Genomic DNA, 17,018 nt, shown 5'->3' with positions numbered 1-17,018 from the left:
TATTCTTGCAATTCATGTTTTACTGTGTCAAAGTCAAAATTTCTTTGTGCTCTCCCTAAAGTTGCTTTGTGACATCTAAGCGACCGCTGACACCGCCTCAAGAACCAAAGTTCTAAGAGCATAATGGAGAACGTAAAATAAAATTTGTTTATCGTCCTTTGATTTAATAGTGAAAAGTCCGATGCTCCATCTCCATGAGGCTATATAAATAGTCTAGTTAACATATTTCTTTTTCAAATATTTTCAGTCGAAATCGTTCAAGAATCAGAACGAAATTTCACATCAGGGCCGCCATCTTACTAAGGTCAAAAATAGTCTATACAATGTATTTCCGATACAAATATTAGCAGTTCGTCTGTTTTAGAATACAGAACAAAATCGTATTTTAGTGCAAAGTTTCTGGAGTAATATAATCAGATTCGGGCGCATTTACATACGCAACTTCATATTCACCTTGACTTGATGATGCCATCACAGCTTGTGGGGATGCCTGGGTATTCCTTGTACGTGACGTATTAACATTAATGGAAGACAAATATCCTGCGTTATCTATTGGTATCATGATTTGCGATGTTGCTCCAACTTCAGTCACGGGTAGTGGATTATTCACTTCTTCATACAAAGGAGTTGGCGTTGGAACTGGTAAGGGGCTGTTCATAGCACGAGTATTGGTCTGATGTTGTCGTTCTTGTGACCGATTTCTGGAGGTTAAAAATGTATTCAAATTTAATTGTAAATCAAATTTGAAGAAATTTAAGAAATCTTAAAGTATTCTATAGAGCCATGGAATAAAACTTTTATTTTGAATAATATTTGACTTAAGATCACATATATGGTTATAGCTTATTTTGTTATTCAATTTATTTTGTTACAGTTTGTTTTCTCAGTAAAGTATATTTTCTGACATTGTGCATGAGAAAGCTAATTAATAATTTTACCCGACGGTGACTCGTGAAGAGTTCCGGATATTCATTTTTTCCGGAATAAATATCAAAAAGCTTTGATACTACTTTCAAACATATGTATTTGAAAAAATATTAGTTGTATAATTTATGTTCCAAGAGAGGAAAAATGAAAACTAGTTATTGCAAATCGAGAAATATGAAAAAACTCAGAAAAATATCAGTCGGAGACCGAAGACTTATCGATCGAAACTGCGGTTTCGATTTAGGACTCTATAGTGACACTGCGTGTCCCATCACTAATTAATTAATAATTCGCTAATTATAATAAATGCACATGCAAAATTTGAAGCAGATTTAACCACGATCTAAAGATCGATAATTAAAAACTCAACTCCAAGCTCACCTATTTTTCCAATAAAAATATGCTTTGAATGCTGTAATTTGTAGGATGAATGCCATAACAATCATCCCGATAATCATTCCGATTGTTTGAGGAGAAATCGTCATGGGATCGTTTTTGCAATCGTCGGTTGCTTGCGATGAAATTGAAGGCTCAGTGACTGTGTTTGTTATACCATAATGACTGGATGGTGTTTTTATATTTTCAGCAGTTTCAGCGACTGTTGTTGTTAGTGGTGGATAGGTTGTGGGTTGCGATGTAGTTTCCGGGGATTCTATTGTGTTTCCTAAAATGAATAGGATTATATTTTGAATAAAAGCAACAGGCCACCTTCTTTTGTGATTCAAGTGACTTACTGCACACCAACACAAATATATATATTTCTGTAACGTTTCTTCTGACTTTATGTCCAAATATTAATAACGGTATTAGGATAGTTATTTTCACTCTAGCCACAGCATTCTTGCATAATATACATATGGTTGAACTGTCACAAAAGCATAGACAATGGATAAGTTCCTCGTTCCTCCTCTCAAAAAAAACCGATCGATATAACAAGCATATTTAGTGGCACATTGATTCAAAATGCTTGATTCAATTACCACCTACTAGACTAGATGAATGGTACTCAAAATTTTTATGCTTCGATCTCTAATTAAAATTTGTGAAGTCTCGCTCTTCACCTTAAAATAACTAGATAACAATAAGCTACAAATAACATATAGTAAGGCGAAAGTATGTTTCATTCGAAATGTAAATATCTAAAATAAGGCGGGCAAAATAAAATCTAACAGATATTTTTATTATTAGTTAGCTTCACGTCTTCTCAAATTTTTTTCCAAAGTCTTCCGTGTGGGGCGCGCCCTACTATTTGAGAATCACTGTACTAGATCTTTTTTTTATATCAGTACGAATCGGCGATATATGAGGAGACAATATTTATTTGAATTTGCCATATATAATCTATCTTCAGAGATTTAGGAAAAAAATATCAAACATATTCGAGCAATTTAGAAACAAAGTTCTGACAGTTCTGTGTTATACAGCAAGATATTCGAAAGTCAATAAAACAACAAGAAAACGTAAACAACAATGCAATATAACGAATGGTATCACAGGGGTTTAACGACGTCGCCTATTTAAATTATATGAGAGAAATAATACCTGTTATGCAATCGATATATTCGTAGCTCAAGTTGAATTGGGCTTTTGCTGGTTCGCATATGTATAAAACCATTGTACGAGTAACATTGATGCCCCAATCTCTTGTCTCACATCCTGATTGTTTGATTCTGTCCAAGCAGAGATCAGAGTTGTACGTTATCCAACATATTTGGTCGTTGACTGATTTAAAATTGATGTAATCGCTTCTCCAACAACCTTAACGTTATAAAAGACAAGCATAACATTGAAATACAAATCACTTTATCACTTTTTACTATACCCTGTACAAGTAACTTGTGCCTTGTATTTAAGTTCTGAAATATTTGTGAAGTATTCCTAATAAACTTGTATTGCTTCCCAAAAATGTATTATTTGGTACATATTCAGAAACAGTGTTAAAATATAAAACTTCCGTACGTGAAAAAGATATGCAATATTACAGGTTCTGATATATCAAAGTTGGACATTGTGAATACTATAATAAAACAATAATAAGACACGCGCAAGAATTTTTATGTAAAGAAGAATTTTTTCAGTTGTTTAATGTATATAAAAATATCTGTCAGAACTTACAGCTTGGTGTATCCCCACCACCCATCTGTACAAGATTTCTCTCACTTTGAACAAAATTGGTTGTGAAAGTCATTTGAAACATAGTATGATGTAGATCAGTTGGGAAATAAAATCTCCATGAACAATACATGTCACTCTCCCGACATTCTTTATCATTCGTTGAAGATTCAACTCGCCCGCTCAGATCATATCTGACATCGGGATATTCTAAACACTTCTTGCCGTTCAAAGATGAAACCACTGTGAGTGAAGAGGAATTATTATGTTTTATTTTATAAACTTTGTTAAAGATTCAGACAATAAAAGTTCTTGTTTTAAAATATTTCTTCGGTCAAAAAGTAGTGAACAATATGCAAGCACACAATCAGAAGTTGGGATATACTCAATGAAAAATTTCTGATTATATCGATCATGGATTGTTCAGATTTATATATGATTGAAGTCATTTATATCATTCTAAAAAAGTTATCAGATTGTAGATTTTCCGGTGCTTTACGTAGCTGCCAGCCCCATCTCCGGGCAAACCGATTCCAGGGCCTGCGTTCCTTACCAAGAAAAGAGAACTCTTCCCGGCACCCACCCCAGCGTCTCCGAGTTCGGTTGCGTCGCCGCACCGGGCGCCGAAGCGCCAATCTCCGTGACGAGGCTCGGGAATATTAACCAGATTCCCTTTCGGACACCGGGGGCAAAAGCGAGCAACGCCCCCCGTCGAACTGCGTTCGCTTGTTCCTCAGGGCCGACTGACCCATGTTCAACTGCTGTTCACATGGAACCCTTCTCCTCTTCGACCTTCAAAGATCTCATTTGAAGCTCTTATTATTATCAAATTTTAAAATTCAGCTTGAAATTGTAACCAATCAGGATGGTCATTTGATTTAGTCGTAATGTTACCTTTGTTTTCTACTAGTTTGTTTTCTCTTCGTTTTCTACTACTGTTCAATGTTATGGAACGTATTTACGTTTTAGGGCTTGATCAAGAAAACTATGAAAAAAAAACAGCATAGGAAATGACTTACTTGTGCTTATCAATAAAATTACGAGTAAGAAAATTCGATTCATTTTTGTTAAATATCCTAAGTTGAAGAAACTGTATTCAAAGTACTTTTCACTGTTTATTTGTCACAAGTGCTCAAATACCGCGTTGCAATCGGAAAACACTGATTGAAGTTTCTAAATTTGAAACAATCGCTTTCAACGTATATGTATTAAAACAACATTTTTACATAAAATTCTTTGTCTTCGCTGAATGAAGATATCTGTCAAATGCAAATACTGCAAGAGTTTTGTGATGTATCAATGTACGTCAGAAAAACTCCTTGAAACTACTTGATATAATGAGGTTATTGGATCGTCCTTATTCATCTGAAACTAGTAAAATTGAGAAATATTTTACGATATTTTAAATAGTATACATTTCCAATGACTCACGATATCCAGATTTCGTCCAAGTATTGTTGGATTTTTTGCAATGTAAGATGTAGTTGTTCAAAGTAGGAAAACCCAAGGCATCGAAGTTTTATTCTTTTAATAGCAGGCTATATTTAAACCAAAGCTAATGAGCGCCCTATATAGATATGCATGCAGATTCACTGCTTTGACTCATCTGCTATAAGTAAGACTCAATACAACCGCAATGTTGTGAACATTGATAATTTTAATTTTTTGTCTGAAGTGAAATATTATCCTAGTCATGGTTTGAATACTCTGAATATTATCCGTAAAAAAATCATGAATACACCGCAAAAGAATTATCACAGAATCTGTATCAAAGTGATTTTAAATTACGAATCGCTGAATCAAAATCGAGCTCTTTGCTGAATATGCTGATTTTTAGACAAATTATTACTGAACCTACATTTTCATTATACCTCACCTCCGAATATAATCCGACTGCTACATTTGAAAGAGTAAATTATAAAGGCATAAAATAATGAATATTTCACTTTATTGCACAGATACATTTATGGCTAGAGCAAAAATGTCTGATAGTTACTATTCGACGAAACAGTATTCAATAACCAATAGTTTATTTTTCAACCATACATGAAGTACCCTAAATGAATACAGAATGTAAATAGAAGCAAAAGTCTAGATTTCGGGGTGAAAAGAGTCGCGCATCATTTTTTAATGCAGGTTGGATCACTGATATGGCTAGAGATTTAAATTTCAATACAAGATACGCCAAGAATTACCCATATGACATAGAATACTAATCGATAGTAAAGTTATTCAATGTAGTTTTATTCAAAATATAAACACAAGTACAACAATAATACACACAATGATAAAATAAATAATTTTCAAATGTTATTGCTACTTTTATCTTATACTTTATGCGAGAATATTTTTAAATATATATATAGGACTCGAAGCTTCTGTTCATTAATGTTCATTCATTTCAGAATTTCAATATTATTAAATGACTTTGAATAATATAAAATCCCTAACTCTTTTATCTGTCGAATTTAAGTTTAAGAATAATCGACGGGTTTCATGAGATCATGTATAAAATTTCTGCTAGTGACTCCACTTTACCTTACACGATACACATACTCCGGTGAATGGAAAGGATAGAAAAATGAAATGACATATTAGCATAAAAATGAAGGCATGAATATTGAAAAAATTTTTTATTTTTTCTGAGTCAAACATTTTATGTATTTAAAATTGTATTCATTTTATTTGAGTTTTATGAAATTGCGCCAGTGTCCAACCCCTACCTCATTCAAACATAATATTTCTCATCAATGCTGTGACTGGAACAGATATATAATTGAAATGGAGCGAATAAGAAAACATTAATAATATTCAATATATACAATGAACGTGACTGATAAAATAATAAATAAAAGTGGTGTAACAAAATCCCATGCGTTTGGAAAACGGTGTAAAACGCACTAGTGTTCGGATTACATAAATGAGAATCGCGCGTTCTAATTTTTAATCACAGAATCCGGGAAACAGAGCTAAAGTATAAATAAGTTCAATACTTTTATTATGAGCAGATAAATGCAAAAAAAAAAAAATTGGATGAAGTTATATTTATTTGGGTGGTGTCGATGGTATTATTTTTGAAGAAAAAAAATCTGTTCATTGACATTTGATTCAATATCAAGAGATTTCACGTTTTTAAATAGAAAACAATGCTCGTCTAAAACCAGGATATGACGCTTCAAAAAAAAAAACAGTACTGTTAAAAGTGATCGAATAATTTTATTGTATGTGAATGAATAAACTGTAATACGACCCCTGCTGTAGTGTAAATCCCCATCTATTGTTTACCAAGATGTAACGACAGACTGTATGTAACCTGGGGCGCCATTCGCTAAACTTCGTAAAAAGCCGGGTTTACGATCTCGTAACTGTGTCCCTCAGAATCGTGATAGCGAAATCTCGTTAAATGCGATTCACCAAAGACCTCGTAAGCACTTGACGCACGGTCACTAGCATTCTCTCGAAATCTTACGCACGGTCGCAGTTGAACAAAATGCACTGACTGATCACTCAGCCGTATCAGTTGTCGCCGCTTACGGTCGAGCGTCTTTCGCCTTCGCGGTAACCTATCGGCTTTCTCTGCTTCACCTTTGCAGCCTGCGTTTTGAAATTTTGTTCATATAGCAGTGGCGTAATCTATAGACTGACGGATAGGCTACATGGAATGAATGCTGAAGTTACACAGAGAGAGATTTATTGCCACAAAACAAATTACATATTGTGAACTATTTGTGTAACAGACAATAAAATCAGTGAGTTGCCAAAGCTTGTTAAGATTCCATATTTTTAATTTTTCATTGAGTCTATAGTCCTCTATTAAGGTCCTTTCATTTGCATCTAGCTAATTTTTTTCTTTCGGATACGACATGGAGAGATTGTTGGACTTTTCTTCTGCAAGCTTCAATATAGGTAGCCATTTGTGAATCTGTGTTCATAATACTGTAGGCCAATGCTAGAATAAACAAAAAACAATGACTTCAACAACTGAACAATCTCTGAATCTCAACCCTAGTTTAATCTGTAAATGCGGCAGATATTCCACAGCTAAGTTAACGGCACTAGACTACATACACGCTTACCTGAGTAAGGCCCCTTGATACTATGCCAATTTTTACAAAGTATGCTAACGTCCCAACGAGCCTATTTTAATTTGAATCACTGCTGAGAGCAATCCGAACTGTTAACGAGGCGAAGATTGTTCTCGTTAGCTAGCGAGCTCTTCAGCGGTTAAAGAACTTTCGTGAATACCGATTCTCGATAAAATGTGAGAAGAAGGCACTTTACGAGACGTCTCATTTGGCGCCAAAAAAACTCTCTCGAATAATTTCTCTCGAATATTTACGAAGCTCTGTGAATACCATTTTTGCTTTTCACGAGAAAGTCGGTGCTTAACTAACACGTTAAGCGGTAACGAAGCTTTGTGAATGGGGCCCCTGAACTCGACCAATCTTGCCTAAAAATTCCATAAAAACTAGTTGCATTTTACGTTTGCTTGGCCAACAGTATTGATTAAAATTGTCACATTGCTATGTCAAATTGTAAAACAGTCGGAAGCGCTGTCATCGACAAACAATGAGAAATCCTAAAAATTATTCAATAAGATATAAAATACTAATTAACTTACTAATACCATAATATAAATCAAGAATAATCATATAAATATTCATATAAAAATATTAATATTAATTTAAGACAGATATACCAGAATCATAACTTCCAATCCTTATGATGCCGAATTTTAAAATTTGATTATTAATTTCGAAAATAATAAGTTTTTTACTCGTGCGTGGATCTTATTTAGGTTTGAAAAAAATTCGACTGTTTCCCATAGATGACATAAAAAATTGCCGTTTATAGTACAGTCCTTGGGACGTTTGTGTGATTTGAATAAAGTAGTGCGTTCCCACTTTGTCATCGTCAAAAAAAAGGATAGGTTAACATATTCCCGATTGAAATATTTCAGTCGGACTCGCTTAGCACGCGGAATATAATTTCACTTTAGTCCTTCAATATATAGGACAAATATAATCTATACAACACATTTCCGATTCAAATCATCCAATCGGGTTATTCTAGAAAGCAGAACGAAATTGTACACTTTTCATAGGAATGTATTCGGATTCGGGCTCGTTTACAAACGAGACCTCATAATCACCCTGACTCGATGATGCCATGGCAGGTTGTGACGATGCCTGATTATTCATTGGACGTGACGTGTTAACATTGGTGTGCAGCGCAATATATCGCGCGTTATTCATTGGTATCGTGATTTGCGGTGTTGGTCCAGCTTCAGTTCTAAGCAGTGGATTCTTCACTTCTTCGTACAAAGGATCTGAAGGCGGATCTGGTAACGGGCGGTTCACAGCATAAGTATTGATCTGATTCTCTTCCTCTTGTGTTTGACGATTTCTGAAGATTAATTTTTTTTAATTAATTAATGATAGTTATGAGCCAATGTGAAGAAACGTATGCAATGGTATAATCTTGTATAAAACCACAGAATAAAATTTTAATTGTGAATAAAATTTGTTTTATAATCACTTATCTGGATCTAAGTTATTTTGGTGTTCATTTTGAATTGATATCGTACGTTTGATCAGTAAGATGGATATTTTGACCCTGTGCGTGAGAATAACTTATCTGTAAACTATTAATATTTTTTTCAACTGTGACTCGTGAAAAAAAAGTCGCGGATTGTAATTTTTTTTTGAAAAAAAATATCAGAAAGCTTTGATTCTAATTTCAAACATATATAAATCTATAATTGAAAAATATTAGTTGAATAACTTATGTTCCAAGAAAGGGAAAATGAAAACTATTCATTGCACAACGAGAAATATAAGAAAAATATATAAATATGAAAATATCAACTCCGAGCTCACCTATTTTTCCAATAAAAATATGCTTTGCATGCTGTAATTTGTAGGATGAATGCTAGAACAACCATCCCAATAATCATTCCCATTGTTTGGGGAGACATCGTAATGGGATCGTCCTGATAATCCTCGATTGCTTGCGAATAAATTGAAGGCTCATTGACTGTGTTTGTTATACCATAATGACTGAATGGTGTTTTTATATTTCTAGTAGTTTCAGCGACTGTTGTTGTTGGTTTTGAATGCGTTGTAGGTTGTAGTGATTGATAGGTTGTAGGTTGCGATGTAGTTTCCGGGGATTCTATTCTGTTTCCTGAAATGAATAAGATTTAATTTCAAATACTAGCAAAAGTCAACAGTCTTGTGATCCAAGAGTCTTATTGCACACTAACACAAATGTATTTTTGTAACGTTTAGTCTGCCTTTATTTACCACAAGATTCTCGAATCATCAAGGATGGTTATTTTTACTCTAGCTACAGCACTCTAGCGTTATACGCATCTAGATCCACCGTCAGATAATCATAGAAGAAGGACAAGTAGTTAGTCCCACAGAAGCCGATCGATATAACTAGCCTATTTGGCGGCAGATTTCCTACATTGTTCGTACAATATACTATCGATAGCACGATTCAAAGAGTGTCATTATTTACGTCATCAAATATATAACTCGAAAATATAATTGATATTTTACTGGAAACGTTGTTTTTGAGCACATATGATTGGAGGCAATAGAGAATAGAGCAAATTACCTGTTATGCAATCGATATACTCGTAGCTCAAGTTGAATTGTGCTTTTGATGGTTCGCATTTGTACAAAACCATTGTATGATTAACATTGATGCCCCAATCTCTGGTCTCGCATCCTGATTGCTTGATTCTGTCCAAGCATAGATTTGAGTTGTACGTTATCCAACATATATCGTCGTTGGCAGATTTAAAATTGACGTAATAGTTTGTCCAACAACCTAAATGTTATAAAAGACAAGCACAACATAGTAATACAAATAACTCTACCCCTATCAGATCGTGTACTGCTTGTCCCTCGTGAATTGCTTGAATAATTATATATATGTGTATAGTCGCCAGAAGCAACTTGTTTATCTTTCCAAAACGTTTATTTGTAGCACAATCAGAAGCAATGTTGAATTAAAATTATAAAACTTCAGCACGTAAAAAGTACAGCCATGCAATTTCACAAATTCTAATACGAGAAAATTGATGACTCAATGAATACTATAATAGGACAATATTCAGAAATACACGAAGAAAAAAATATATTTTTTGGGAGAAAAGAAAAAACTTTTTCAGTTCGAGTAGGCTACTCTAGGTATTCATTACAACATTTTATGTATAATAAAATTATCTGTCATAACTTATACTTACAGCTTGGCGTAGAACCACCACCCATCCGTATAAGATTTCTCTTTGTTTGTACAAAATTGGTTGTGAAAGTCATCCGAAACATGGTATGATGAAGATCGGTTGGGAAATAAAACTCCCAGGAACAATGGACCCAATCCCAGGAACATTCTGCTTTACTTGTTGGAGATTCCACGTCCCCGCTTAAATCTTGTGTTACTTCAATGCTTTTGCACTTTCTGCCTTCAAGAGTATCTGAGAAAATAATAAACAAAATAATAAATTTACAATTACTTGTTTTATGTTATGACGTATTTAAATATTAATGCTTGATCAAGAAAACAATAAAAAAAAATTGCATAAGAAATGACTTACTTGAGCTTAGCAATAAAATCACGAACAATAAAATTCGATTCATTTTTGTTAGTTCATTTTGAATTAGAGACAACTATAATAAATTATTTTTTTCTCATCGTCTTCAACTGTTCTAGTTTGTCTCAAGTGCTTAAATACCGCCTTGCAATCGGCAAGCTTAGCGTGAAATTTAAATCAATCACTTCTAACTTATGTGTATCAAAACAACATATCCACGTAAATTTTTTTGTCTTCGCGCTGAACGAAGATATCTGCCAATTGCAAATACTGCATGTGTTTTGTGATATATCAATACATTGTAGTCAAAATAAAAATTCTGTCAGGAAAAATTATTGAAACCACTTTATGTTTTGAAGTTATTGAATCGCCTTTTTTAGATGAAACTGAAAAAAATTGAGAAATATTTTACGATTTGTTCAATAGTATGAGTTTTCATGGACTTCGATATCCCGTTTCGTACAAGTTTGTTGGATTTCTTGCAACGCAAGATGTTATTGTTTAATGTAGAAAAAGCAAAAGTAACAAACGTTTGGACTCTTACTAACCAGTTATATTTAAACCAAGGGTAACAGAAGCCAAATATAGATTTTTTGAATAGTATGAGTTTTCATTGACTCACGATATCCCAGTTTCGTACAAGTATTGTTGGATTTCTTGCAACCTAAGATGTTATTGTTTAATATAGGAAAACCAAAAGTAACAAACAGTTGGAATCTTACTAACCAGTTATATTTAAACCAAGGCTAACAGAAGCCAAATATATATATAATTGCCGATTCATTTCTCTGAAAAAATTTTGCTGAGTAGAGAAATGACTCAACGCAACAAAAATACCTTAAAAATAGTTGCTATTGTAACCAACTTACTTTACTCTAAATATTTTTTCCTGAAAAAAAAATTATTCTGGATTCTGTATCCAATAAATTTCACATTTAAAACAGAATTGTGTCTTTTGCTGATTTTTGAACGATTTATCACGTTATCTACTTATTAGGCCTTATTTGGAAGATATGGAAAAAAATGGAAAAGATATTTCATAAACAGGGTTTATTAGATTAATATGCAGATTGTGGACGGAAAAGTTTTCCTAAAAACTTTTTACCAACTTAATGTATGTAATGTATCTAAATTAATGTATGACGCAATAATCTATTAACAAATGTTGCCATGTATTTTAAATTTTAGTTTTGCTATGAGTGAACGTTCAAATGATCTGACTTATATAAAGATTTTATAATCTGAAAATTTTGTGGAAAAGCTATCAGAAAATATCTTGTTTCACTTCAAAGTTACCACCCCACTAATACAAGAGAGAATGCCGTATAATCATATAAATCACAAGCAACGTATTGTAGCGCTTATGCATATTTGCACAATTAGCGTATTAGATTTAGTTTGATAATGAGTTGTGAACAATCATAAATCTAATCGTTAAAATTTGAATTATGCTTAATGAAACTGAATCAAAAGATTTCACGTTGGATAAAGTATTAGCCAGAGATTACCAGATTCACTTTATGACTTTTCTCAATGCAACTAGAAATGCTTTAACCTATATTTTTTATTAGCAATAAATAACCTGCAATGGTCAGATGATAAATACAAGCTTCCGTGTTTGCTTCTCATTGTTTTATATAGGTAATGGCTCACGACCATGTTGTCGGTTTGTTTGTGTTGAACTGCTGAAATGGTGAGAGTGGAAGCAAACTAGCAATACATGTAACGCAAAACGGTAAATTGAAGCAATGCAGGGTATTAGCGTGTAATGAAGGCCGCGTGGGAAAGACAAGACAAATCTAATTTCCCCCCTTTCACAATTGTCAGGGGTTTTCCAATGCCACCAGCCATGCTCATCGCCATCCAAGTTTGTTAACTCTCCTAATAATACCGTAATGTTGACAAACTTAAACACCAAGAAGTAAACAAACTGAACGATCAACAATTTCATAAAATTCCATGAACCAAATAGCCAATATATATTCTTCATCGATTAATAAAAGCTGTTGTATAATTAACTATCAATCACAAATGGCAGTCTTTATTGAATATCAACATAATCTGTATTGCAAGAAAATAATATTTCAGAGTCGATGCCGACTTTATTACTACCTTAATCGGAATTTAATTATTTAACACAATTCAACTATAAAATATAGATATATGCAGTATTTGAACATTGTACAAAATGTACAGCACATTTGTTACTGCTCGGACTTTTTCAGCGTTTGTAGCAACGTTATAAGCTCCCATGTAAAGCGGAGACATGGGCGGGCTAACGATTGAATCTATATTATGTTGCTTGAATGTATAACATAGCCGCTAATAAATTACATTGACAATAAGAGCAGAAGAAGCAAATAGCACATAATAGCGCATGTATACTAATATTAAAGTATGCAGCCTAATCTTGGTAGATTGAAAAATCGGTACATTCACATATGTTATTTTGTTATAACTAAGAGATAGAGGCGGTGGCAAAAAGATTGAATGATTGCAAAAATTATAGCGCGTCATATATTATTACGATTAAGAGACAGAGACTATAGGCACAATAAAAATAAATTATGATTTAAGCGACTGAAATACTTCCGGTAATGAGTAATTTAAATTATTAATGTAAGATATACAGAGTACTTCAATAACGTCAGGTTATTGAATGAATTAATCTAATCTGTTCAACTTTCAATCCGTTACCGTTAAATTCGTTCATTCAATTAGTTTGTGCGTTATGTACGCATGGTTTATTCCACATAACAACAGATTTTTCGGCGGGGTATTTCTACAGATCCAAATAAGTTTTACTCTACATTAGTATGCTGTTAGTAATTGAGAATATGGAAACTGGTGTTTAATTTATCTTCAGTTTATTTTAAGGCGATTAAAACTTGATGAAAATTACATATTTTTGTCAACCCAAATGTCCGTGGTTGAAAGTGGAATGAACGATGAAGTTTCCTCAATGACATGCGTATTTGAATTGGTCTTTTCATTGTCAACATTATTTTTTGTTCCTTTATCCGCTTTTTTAATGGTGCCACAATACCATGATATTAGAAATTGAATCAACGGTAGAATCAGCCAGATTATTCTAACACATGTTGCATCGAATGCCCATCCATATTCGGCACACAGAGAACCTATGAGCGGAATATCTTCCAGTTTTTTGTCTTCATTATAAAAATTGTAGATTATGGCTGTTGCAAGATCCATTACGGCTGGAATTGAGATAAATTTTTTAATTACGTCACTTGACTTTACCTTCTTACAATCAAAAACTCATGATTTGGAAAAGTATGCCAATCAGAAACATTTGAACTCGAATATCTTCGTTTAGTCTATGTTTTTTTAAGGTGGCCAACCGAGTTTAGAAGGTTGAATAAATGGAAAGTTCCTAAACCCGAAATAACCAGCCCCGATTATAATCGATGAGCGTCGAATATTATTCGTAAAATAATATCAAAAACATATTGTGTGCATAGTGATAAGTTGTCTATATTAGAATCTCAGCTGATAGATAGTGCAATCGAACGTTAAGTTAAGTTATTGTAATGCTTTGGAAAAACTGATGAATTGAATTCAACTAAAAAAAATTTTAAATCTATAATACCTGAATAGAGCTGATAGAAATATCATAGTAGAAAATAAGCACCTGCGATAGATTCCAATGTAACAATCGTCACGAAGTGCGGTCTCAAACACTTGAAGCAACACTTTTTGACGCTGACAAACCAATCAACGACGGTAGAAAGGCTGCAAGAAATGAATCGAAATGATACAGAGACAATTAAAAGACCGAATGCAACTTTTTCGTCGATTCCACGTTCTGAAACATTTAAAAAAAAGTGTTGTCAAAGTAAAAACTGTTGCGGGGGAAGGGAGTGGGAAGAAAAACGTACATGTAGTTTTCATGAATATGTCGACCTTTGCATTGTGGAATTTAATAAAATGAAGTAATACTTAAATTATACCAGGCTTTTCGTAATATATTGTTAGTTTTTTGCTAGGTTTTGTTCGTATTTAAAATCACAGCTCTTTCGGCAAGTATGAAGACCGATGTCTTTCACCAAATGCAAAAACGTTGAAATCAATTTTGTATTAAACATGGTTTGAATGAATTTCAGAAATTTTTTCAATTTTTTTGGTAATGCAATTAATTTTCATGCTTAATCCAACAAATTTAAATATATATATAAGTATATATATATATATATATATGGTGGTTGGGCTTTCTACAAAAGATCCAAATATTCTAATTTGAATTCCTAAAAAATTATTTTTCAAAAGTTACTACGATTGCTTACTGTCAACAAACACAAACTGCAAGACTACAACCGGAGAACGTCGTTAAAAACATTCAGTCTATATTTATACTTACCAAATGACTCGCAGTGCGTCTCTTCTTCAATGTCCTTGCATTGTACACAACTATTTGAGCTGGTACAGTTGACTTCATTTCCAATACCACATAACTGTGATAGCCCTTGAAATGCACTTTCGTTGTTGGCAACGAGCCATCTTTTTGATACAATGGTTAGAATGGTCGATATCAAGCTGTAAATCGAATACCCCGCCAGCAATACTGCACAAAGCTTGTCGAAGCCTGTTCTTTCATTACGTTTGTTAACATTACACTCAGCTTCACAACAATCGTCGATTTTCATTTTTTGCAGAAAGACACTGAATATTTGGACCAAAATGTTAAACTGTAAAAAACAAAAAATAGGTAAGAATTTAAAGTATTTAGGAAAAATTGAATCGGCAAATTCGAAGTAATCAAAGATACGACAATTACCAGAAAACACAATTCAATTACAAATTTATAAGACATTGATCGTCAAATTACCATTTTAGTGAACTTACTGACCCTTTTTCTATTGCGCTAATAGTTCTCATTAAAAAAATGTGTTGGTTTTATTTAACTAATAAAAAATCAAAATCAATTAATTCAGATTGAAAATCCAAATGCACACCGAAAATCTAAATTTACTTAATTTTATAATCATTCATATCATTCTAATTTGCTGTAGAATTCGACGACCATTTTGTGAATGTCATTTTTTTACATTAGCAACGTTGAAGTAAATAGTCTTTAATTTATGCTCCCAGGGATACCTCAGTGAAAACGTTTTAATTTAGAAAATATTCAATTCATTTCTTGTTTACTAAATTTCATTTCTAAACAAACGTACGAATGCCTCTCGATAGATGTATCGGGAAATTTTGGCTTTTGTAGTTCCATTGATTTCTTATAACAAATGAAGCAAACTCACATGATGTTACTTCTTCATATACACTGCACTAAAAACCAAATTTAACTCACTAAACCTTTTCAACTTCAACCTCTTGTGGAACTTACTACCTCTATTTTGCTGAAAATATTTGCTGAAACGAATGTAGAAACGAATTAATCTCAGATTTAGTTCAAACAAACAAAAAAAATAAAAGCGCAGGAGCATTAAATTTTATATTGGCCACAGAAGTATAGACCTTTCATGAGAAGTATTTATGTTCCTAGACTAGAATTTTTTTTGACATTTTAGCTTGACATTGAAGACTCATTCGAAGACATACAACGGAAATAATTCGATTTTGGCTTTGTGCGCTATCATTATCCTTTACGCATTGAAATTAATTTAAAGATGAAGGATTTCATTGGAAGCATGTATTTTTCCCATTATTACACATATACACACAGCTTATAGTGCACGATTTCATCTGTATTTAACACAAATAATTTATTAGGGACATCCACCGATGAATTAGGTATTCACCCAACAAAGATAAATTGTAAATACAACCTGCATCAAATTACTGCACTATTCGATCTTTGTTGCAGGCACAAATATAATATACAGTTGTTGTGAATGTTGTATCTATACCAGGAATAAAGCAACGTCAGAAACCACGCAATTTCAATACGGAAATAAAACATTCGAAGCATTAGCTAGCTATAAAATTTTTGATTTGCCGGAGTGTGGGCCATTTATAAAATATTTCCATTCTAAACTCCAAACTTCGGAGTCTATTTTAGATCAGTGAATCAGTTTTATGAGAATCGTTCACCTTGCAAGATTCGGAGCTTTTCAGTTTGGTATAAATGTACATAAATGTGAATTTAAAAATATTATTTGAAAAGCAATTTGAGTAAAAAAAATATTTGGTATTTTTGGATGCTGTTGGTTACAAATAAATTAATTTAACTACCTAAAATCAACTAAAGGGAACACTGCAAACAGCAGCAACTGAGCATTCAAGGAACTATAAATATACTTCTCCGTTTTCACATCCTACGACATGCTTACTAATCAACCTTCAATATATCGATAGATTTTGTCGCCACAAAGTAATAAAATTGTTACTGATTTTACTT

The 17,018-nt window shown here is 33.0% G+C and overlaps 2 protein-coding genes and 1 long non-coding RNA gene across 4 annotated transcripts; all 3 read right to left on the bottom strand.

The window, feature by feature from the left end:
• Positions 1–385: 385 nt before the first annotated feature.
• Positions 386–4,241, bottom strand: LOC144431256 (uncharacterized). Its single transcript, XM_078119118.1, has 5 exons — positions 4,059–4,241; positions 3,043–3,282; positions 2,470–2,685; positions 1,309–1,591; positions 386–701 (listed from the first exon to the last, which is right to left on the bottom strand). Exons 1-5 carry the CDS (start codon positions 4,099–4,101, stop codon positions 386–388), a joined length of 1,098 nt encoding a protein of 365 aa, XP_077975244.1. The 5' UTR covers positions 4,102–4,241.
• A 2,472-nt stretch (positions 4,242–6,713) lies between these two features.
• Positions 6,714–7,470, bottom strand: LOC120330476 (uncharacterized). Its single transcript, XR_005567840.2, has 2 exons — positions 7,116–7,470; positions 6,714–6,988 (listed from the first exon to the last, which is right to left on the bottom strand). It is a non-coding gene; the product is annotated as an uncharacterized LOC120330476 (long non-coding RNA).
• A 318-nt stretch (positions 7,471–7,788) lies between these two features.
• On the bottom strand, positions 7,789–15,996 carry LOC144419882 (uncharacterized). 2 transcript variants are annotated; one of them, XM_078110043.1, is made up of 7 exons: positions 15,919–15,996; positions 15,024–15,351; positions 14,298–14,471; positions 10,298–10,528; positions 9,664–9,879; positions 8,919–9,225; positions 7,789–8,445 (listed from the first exon to the last, which is right to left on the bottom strand). In XM_078110043.1, exons 2-7 carry the CDS (start codon positions 15,307–15,309, stop codon positions 8,109–8,111), a joined length of 1,551 nt encoding a protein of 516 aa, XP_077966169.1. In that variant the 5' UTR covers positions 15,310–15,351; positions 15,919–15,996; the 3' UTR covers positions 7,789–8,108. The 2 variants fall into 2 exon arrangements, with proteins under 2 accessions (XP_077966169.1, XP_077966170.1); XM_078110044.1 differs by lacking the exons at positions 14,298–14,471; positions 15,024–15,351; positions 15,919–15,996 and adding an exon at positions 10,649–10,889.
• Between the last annotated feature and the right edge of the window lie 1,022 nt (positions 15,997–17,018).

Source organism: Styela clava, chromosome 2, assembly GCF_964204865.1.
Source record: "Styela clava chromosome 2, kaStyClav1.hap1.2, whole genome shotgun sequence".
In the NCBI taxonomy this organism is placed as follows: domain Eukaryota; kingdom Metazoa; phylum Chordata; class Ascidiacea; order Stolidobranchia; family Styelidae; genus Styela; species Styela clava.
Note: the sequence above shows the minus strand (reverse complement) of the source record. Positions and strands in the feature narration are given on the sequence as shown.

What these genes read in the sequence shown, in the direction of transcription:
- LOC144431256 (XM_078119118.1), bottom strand. Translation starts at nt 4,101, where the DNA reads ATGAATCGAATTTTCTTACTCGTAATTTTATTGATAAGCACAA. An exon ending in AATTTTATTGATAAGCACAA is followed by an intron (nt 3,283 to 4,058) that starts GTAAGTCATTTC and finishes CTTCACTCACAG; the next exon opens with TGGTTTCATCTTTGAACGGC. An exon ending in TATTTTTATTGGAAAAATAG is followed by an intron (nt 702 to 1,308) that starts GTGAGCTTGGAG and finishes TTTAACCTCCAG; the next exon opens with AAATCGGTCACAAGAACGAC.
- LOC144419882 (XM_078110043.1), bottom strand. Translation starts at nt 15,309, where the DNA reads ATGAAAATCGACGATTGTTGTGAAGCTGAGTGTAATGTTAACAAACGT. An exon ending in GACGCACTGCGAGTCATTTG is followed by an intron (nt 14,472 to 15,023) that starts GTAAGTATAAAT and finishes TAAATGTTTCAG; the next exon opens with AACGTGGAATCGACGAAAAA. An exon ending in TACATTGGAATCTATCGCAG is followed by an intron (nt 10,529 to 14,297) that starts GTGCTTATTTTC and finishes TTATTTTCTCAG; the next exon opens with ATACTCTTGAAGGCAGAAAG.